Source organism: Primulina tabacum, chromosome 18 (assembly GCF_025594145.1).
Source record: "Primulina tabacum isolate GXHZ01 chromosome 18, ASM2559414v2, whole genome shotgun sequence".
Lineage (NCBI taxonomy): Eukaryota > Viridiplantae > Streptophyta > Magnoliopsida > Lamiales > Gesneriaceae > Primulina > Primulina tabacum.
The window spans coordinates 4,346,297-4,353,972 of NC_134567.1; the positions used below are offsets into that span (position 1 = coordinate 4,346,297).

Genomic DNA, 7,676 nt, shown 5'->3' on the forward strand with positions numbered 1-7,676 from the left:
AATTTGAGTTTTTTTTTTCCAATTTTTTTTATCCAATTTGTTTCAAAATTATTGAGAAAATATGTTTATCAATATATGAGTTCCCATACGGAATCTATTAAATCATTACACTGATCATATAATTAGCAATAGAGTACGGGTTAATTATTGACCTCTTAATATACTTGGCTAATCAGAATTTTGAATTTGAAATTTTAACTTTTATAAGAGTATTTACCCTTAAATAAATACCCAAATGTGGCTAATTTGATATATAACCATGTTAAATATGCTCTTATTCATGACCTCATTTTATTTATATTTTTCCTTGTAGATTAAAATGAAAATAAAGTTAAAATAATTTTCAAATTTGAAAATGTTATATCGAAATACTAGTAAATAAAGGTTAATTTTTTGGTCAAATAATTCAATTTAATGGATTTTGAATGAGATAATTGGATGGAAACTCCAAGGTTGCCCTTGTAAGCTATATATATATATACATGCAGCAACTCTACCCAGACCACAAAATAAACATACAACATATTCTAAAGAGAAATGAGTGGTGAAATTTTCTTCGTACTTTTCTTCTTGTTGGTAGCATCTTTATTCTCGTTGTTGTTAATGAAGAAGAAGAAAATGAAATATATAGGAAAAGAACGTCTTCCCATTGGCCCTAAACCACTCCCAATAATTGGCAATCTTCATCATCTTGGCAAGTTACCCCATCGATCCCTCAAAGAATTGTCCAAAATCTACGGAGATCTCATGTTCTTGCGCTTGGGATCCGTGCCAACGTTAGTCGTGTCATCTGCGGATATGGCGCGAGAAATATTTAAAGAACACGACCTTGCTTTCTCAGGGAGACCATCCTTGTATGCGGCGAAGAAGCTGACTTACAATTTGTCCACGGTTGCCTTTGCACCATATGGTGAGTACTGGAGAGAGATAAGGAAAATAGCTGTTCTAGAGCTGCTTACCGTCAAAAGAATCCAATCTTTTGTTCAAATAAGGGATGAAGAGGTGGGTCGCATGATTGATAGCATAGCTCAACATGCGAATAAACTCGTGAATGTGAGTCAGTTGTCGTTTTCACTTTTGAACAATGTTGTATGCCGTGTGGCTTTCGGAACTACAAGCCCTGATAACCATGCAAATGGTTATGGAAAAATGACTAGGTTTCAAGAAATTCTTCTGGAGGTGGAGCTCTTCGAGGCTGGTTTCAATGTCGCGGATTATTTTCCATGGTTGGCTTGGATTAACAAGTTTAATGGTGTGGACCGGAAGTTAGACAAGATTTTTCGTGATTTAGATTGGTTCGTGGACAAGGCAATAGAGGAACATCGTGACTCTACAAGGGTGACAACTGATCATGAAGATATTATTGATGTATTGCTCAGAATTCAGAAAGAACCTAATAAAAGGATCGCCTTAGATGACAAACATATCAAGGGTGTTCTCGTGGTATGTTATTTTCTTCTTGAAATATGAATTTTTTAATAGATTACCGTAATATTTTAAAAAATCAAAATTTCATAACAAATGTTACAATATATCATCTTCAAAATTCAATAACACAGATGTCGAAATATATCTTAATGTATATATATATATATATATATATATATATATTGAATTGTCATGTCTACAAGAGCTCTTTAGACTCTAATATATTAACAAATTATTACATTACTTACTCTATGAGTAAGATGGGAGAAATGGTTGGTTTGAATTTAAATATTTGATTGTTTACAGGGAATATTTTCAGCTGGCACTGACACTTCATCAGCAACAATTGAATGGACAATGACAGAACTTGTGAGAAATCCCAAAGTTAAAGAAAGAGTTCAACAAGAAGTGAGAACAATCTTCAAAGGAAAAGACAAAATTGAAGAAAATGATCTCCAAAAACTCACCTACCTAAAACTAGTCGTAAAGGAATCGTTGAGGCTTCATCCACCAGCCCCATTATTGGTCCCTCGAGAAACCATAGAAAACTGCACCATAGCCCAAAAATATGAAATCCCAGCAAAGACGAGAGTCATGATTAACGCTAGCGCCATTGGAACTGATCCAATGTACTGGAAAAACCCTGAACAATTTTGTCCTGAGAGATTTCTTGACAGCGATATCGATTTTAGAGGACAACATTTTGAATTGTTACCATTTGGTTCTGGGAGAAGGGGTTGTCCGGGAATTAATTTCGCACTTTCGCTTGTGGAGCTTGCACTTGTAAATCTTCTGTTTTTCTTCAATTGGGAGCTTCCGGAGGGAATGTTACCAGAGGATATTGATATGGAGGAGTCACTAGGGATCACAATGCATAAGAAAATCTCACTTTGCTTAATAGCTTCACCAGCTCGTGCTTTATAAAAAGTAGCGATACTATGCAGTAATCGCTTTGTATGAATAATATTTTGTAGTAAAAAAAATTTGGATTTTGAAATTATTTATTTCTTTGTATTTTTATTTTTATTGTTCTTCGTCTTATGTAATCGCTTTTTATATATATTATTTCAAGAATTTGATTGTATTTCAAAAATCATATGTTGAAATTTTGGAAAGGAAAAACCCAATAACAAAGTATATTCAAGGATTTGAGGGTATCTATGTCATTTGAGGTAATTGAAAATTTAAATATCATGACTAATTGCATTTCAAGGTGTGTAACTACAATTTCCGACGCGAGGATTTTTCAACTTATTTTTGAAAGGTAGAGGACTTAATAGCTAATTAATTTTTAAAAGAGGGTTTTGGTAACTACAAACTTCTTCTTTTACTGTAGGGAATATTTAACAAAATGACTTTTGTTTGATGAATTTGAAACCTAACATTCTCAAGTATATAAGAACTTTAGCATTACTTTCTACTTCGGCTATCAAAATTTGGTATTCAGAATTTTCAAATTTTTATTATATTTCCGTGTTTCAATTTCAATATAGCTATATTCTGTTATGAAGTATGCCCGAATAAATGAGTATTTTTCCTCATTGTTTGCTAATTTTTTGTTTGTTTGTTTGTATTATTAGAGTATATGACATGTAAGTTAACAGTTGACACTACAAGAAAAATGATTTTCCGCAGCACATCATCAACAACGTGCATTAAAAGCACGCTGCGAATAGTGCTTTTAACGGCGTGCATCAATATGTGCGCTGCTAATATTGTTGCACTTGGCAGAAATAACGGCATGCATTAAAAGCACGTTGCGGAAAGTAATACCCGCAGCGTGTATTTATGTGTGCTGTAAATATTATATACTTTCCGCAACGTGCTTTTAATGCGCGCCGTTAATAACATATACATTAATGGCGCGTATTAAAAACACGCTGCGTAAAGTAATATTATATACTTTCTGCAGCGTGCAATAATGTGCGATGTTAATACCCTATCCATTCACGGCGTGCATTAAAAGCACGCTGCGGAAAATAGGTGCGAATTTTTAAATTTGCGATGGTTTCTACATAACCGTCGCCGATTTAAAATCGACGACGACGACATATTAGTGATCACCTTCGCTTTTAGCGACGGTTTTTATTAAATTGTCGCTAATAGCCGTAAATCACCGACTATTATATTTAAACCGCCGCTAATAGCGATGGTTTAATGCAAAATCGTCGCTAATAGTCGCAAATTGTCTATAAATATCCGATTTCCGTTCCACTTTTCTTCACAACACTTAAAATTTTTCTCTCTTACACGATTTTAATTTCGATTTAGGTACATTTTTTTGTTTCAATTTTTGGTTAATTTTTTAAGTGTTAGTTAAGATCACCAGTCAATTTATCATAATTGTATTGTAGTTTTTTTAAAAATTTATTAAATTATAAAAGTAAATTTTTTTTATTTTTACGCAAACTTTAGCGACGGTTTTTAAACTGTCGCGAAATGTAGCGACGGTTTTATAATCGTCGCTAAATTTAAATACTGTCGTTAATTTAGCGACGGATTCTAAACTGTCTGTACTTTGGTAAAAAACTGTCGCTAATATTTAGATTTTTTTTAATATTAACCGCGTATATTGCACGCTGTGGATAGTTGTATTAACGGTGTACATATGCACGCCGTTGATAATAGTATTAACAGCGTGCACATGCACGCTGCGGATAATCTTGAACTTTCAACAGCTTGCAACTTCGCAGCGTGCAATGTGCGCGCAGAAAGAGAATTTGCGCGCTGCGAAAAGTCATTTTTGTTGTAGTGTGAGTAATAAATTTATTGACTCGTTTGTAATTAAAAGTTTTTATTTTAATATAATTTAAATTCATGGTTTCATTTCACTTTATCTGTATATTCATGCAATCAACATAGATAAAGACCTTGATTATACTTTAATACAAATGAATCGTAATTCGATCTTGCAACTCATTTATTAACACATATATTCTAAATTCGTTCATAGTCGATTCAGCCGTCTAAAAATAAAGATAAATGCCTCTTCAACTTGAGACTCTCATTTGTGATGTTGTGTACCGTGTTTCATGGCAAGGGCATAGAGATATCCAATCATGGAGATTGATAATCATATGATGATTGTGGCGAACAAACCTCACTCGTACTTTCCAAGTGGTTATCATTCATCGAGAGGAAAAGTCTGTGGTTGTGGTTTCACATCATTAGTCCTTACGACCTAGGACAACACTGAGGCTCTACATATTAGGATTGTGCTTTGACTCATTTACCGACTCCGCGAGGGTCACAAGGTGGCGAGGTTGAGTGCAGAGCCAGTGAATTGTAGTCGAAAATTCACCGATCACCTATAGGTGTGGATATCCTATGTGACCTTACGAAGTAGCAGTGCATGAAATCTCTGGCCAGAGTGTAAAATGTACAATAAGGACAAGGTGAAACGTCCTGCCCTTTTTATTGCTTTAAAAGTACTAGAATTTTTTTTTTTTAAACCTCACATAGCATTGGCCGAACCATAAAATTTCATAAAATACTTTTGACATCATTTTAAAATAAAAAACGAACTAACATTTTTCTAAATCTAAAAATAACATTTGAAAAGTATAGCCCATATTATAACCTCTCAAAAACCACTCATACTCATGATAAAAGTCATAAAATCTTTTAACATAAATCATAACATATATGCGGAAACTAGCGTCGGTCCTCGGGTCATGTGCACCTTCAGTCCTGTCGGATCAACCATCAAGACCTCCATTAGCATTATCATGATAACCTGCATCCATCACACCTAGTGAGTCTAAAGACTCAACACACCATAACCTTTATAACGAGTAATACGTAATACAGTCAACACATAACGGTGAAAAATACTTGTACTTAAAATATTGTTTTCATGAAGATGCATAAACTTCAAACATGAACATTTTCGTAAAATACTTTTTCATGATGCATAAATTTTAAATAAAAATATCTTCATAATGATGCATCAACTTTAAACATAAACATTTTCATGACATGCATAAATAAACCTTAATCTTTTTCCTTTTTCCTCAACATGACATAAAACCTTTATCATGATCATAAACATTTTCCTTTTCCTTTTCCTTTGTTGAATTCAGATCGTTAATTGTGACTTTCCTCAACATGACATGACATGACGATGGATCCATCTACGTGAAACCTCAGTACTGGGCGGCGGGGGACACCAGCAACGCTCTCACCGGTCAACTGGGCCCTGGCCTATCATGATCGAATAGAAATACGATCGTCGGGGCTCCCTCTAGGGCCTTCTCCCATAAATGGACTCCCTCTGGGACCTTCTTCCCCTCACGATATTCCCATTCTTACCTCAAACCTCATAACCTCATATTCGTAATAATGGAAACACGATCGTCGGGCTCTCATTGGGACCATCACCCTCACGACATCGCCATCATTAACGAATTAGTCACAATCACTTCACTTCCTTCAACATTTATATTCTCACTACTTTATAAAAATCATGCATAACATAACATTTTGTTTTTGAAACCAAGCATGCAACATGTCTTTTAAATGTCTTCCTTAAATCATAAAAATCCCTTAGACATTTAAAAATCATAATTAGTCATGAACATTTCATAAACATTTAAAAATAATCATAATATCATAAACAGCATTTAGGGCACTGTCATGACCTTTACTAATTTTCCGGTGTAAAAAGACCGTTTTACCCCTGGACTCGACATTTTACGTTTTCGACTTTTTTCTTGATTTCATGACTCTAAAATGTCCCAAATAATTATTTAAGCTTACATGAATTTTTCCATAATTTTATTTGGCTTAAATTATAGACTTTGTCAATTATCTTTAATTAATTGTTTTAACGTTGTTTAATCCCGAAAAATACCAAACTTTAATATAAAATTCCTAAATTCTAAATTTAGTCTTTTTACATTATTTTAGCCCTTATGGACCACGACTCGACCCCCGTAAGCCGTTTTCCAACTTTTCTTCTTTTTAAAACCCTAATTGACACCTAAACTTCGACCCCTAGCCATCTCTTAATTTTCACGAGTTACTCCCGAGCCATGTCGAACCAAAACTTGCCCATCATGCCAAAGTACCCTACTGGACTCTAAGTTCACCAAGACTTCACCCCAAAACCAAGCTACCCCAAGCCCCACCATGTTCTGGCCGAGAGTTTAATGTGCATGACTCCTACGTTTTTGGTGTCTAGACCCTAACCCATGGCTTGACTCTCTAACCAGCCTCTCCAGCACTCACCTAGGACCCTGAGGACTTGCCCTAACCCATCCCCCGAGCCCTGGACCGAGCCCCTACCCTCTACCGATCGCACGAAGTCTGCAAAGAATTTGTGCAGCTTCTCGGGTGGGAGTCCTTGCGCGCAAGGACTCCTCCCTGCCCCTTCCAGACCGAGTCCTAGCATGGCTAGGACTCTCCTCCTGACTCACCCGTACCCTTGGCTAGCCCCTGGACAAGCCAACCAAGTCCCAGACCTTGCAACTTGAAGAACCCGAATCCCTCCCCTCTTGACAGCAGTAGTACGATAGTTGGTTCATGCACCAGCCGAGTTCTGTGATGTTAGGTGTGCGTGTGGGTGTGTCTAGAACATGCAAAACCCTCCCTCAATCATACCTATGTCATGGCAGCCCTTAAACAATATCCACAAATGATTTAGGAATCAAAAACTTTGCTTAACAATTCATATTATGATCAAAAACGAAAATACATAAAAGTGACACTTGTTATTCATGTTTTTCATGCATAAAAGAATACTATGATGTAACGGATGAGAAAAGGAGATTAAGGCGTGCCTTTGCGTAATTTACGCACGAATTTACGTCGACGATTACGAAGAACGGCGACACGATCGACCTTGGATTTTATTTTTCCTTGAAGGCTTGTTTCTAATTTTCTCCTCTAAAATTGTGTGTGTGCCGTGTGATAATTGATTGAAAGAGTCCTAATTGAAGAGGGGTGAGGGGCGTGGGATTTTATGAGGTTTAGGGTAGGTTTTAGTTTTAAATATAGTTAATTAATCACTTAAGCAAGCTTAAGCCCATTAAAGAGGTTAATTAGGCCCATTAGAGCTTAATTAAGTTTTAATAAAAATATAAAAATAGTTTTGGTAATATAAGTTTGTGAATTTAATAGTCGGGTTGTCAAAAAGTTCATATTTTTGTTGAAAAACCAACACCGATAAAATTTTACGTCCCGGCGTATAAATTCACCTTGAAACCCCATATTTTCAAAAATAAGAAAAAGCATCACCCTTAATTTAA

The 7,676-nt window shown here is 35.4% G+C and overlaps 1 protein-coding gene across 1 annotated transcript; it reads left to right on the top strand.

Moving 5' to 3' along the window:
- Positions 1-484: 484 nt before the first annotated feature.
- LOC142533911 (strychnine-11-hydroxylase-like) lies at positions 485-2,512 on the top strand. The gene is made up of 2 exons (XM_075640845.1): positions 485-1,443; positions 1,735-2,512. The coding sequence occupies exons 1-2, from the start codon at positions 538-540 to the stop codon at positions 2,350-2,352; spliced, it is 1,524 nt and encodes a 507-aa protein (XP_075496960.1). The 5' UTR covers positions 485-537; the 3' UTR covers positions 2,353-2,512.
- Positions 2,513-7,676: the final 5,164 nt, after the last annotated feature.

Bases quoted from the DNA above. Each gene is read 5' to 3' on its own strand.
- LOC142533911 (XM_075640845.1), top strand. From the start codon at position 538: ATGAGTGGTGAAATTTTCTTCGTACTTTTCTTCTTGTTGGTAGCATCT. The intron at 1,444-1,734 runs GTATGTTATTTT...GATTGTTTACAG, and splicing joins ATATCAAGGGTGTTCTCGTG to GGAATATTTTCAGCTGGCAC.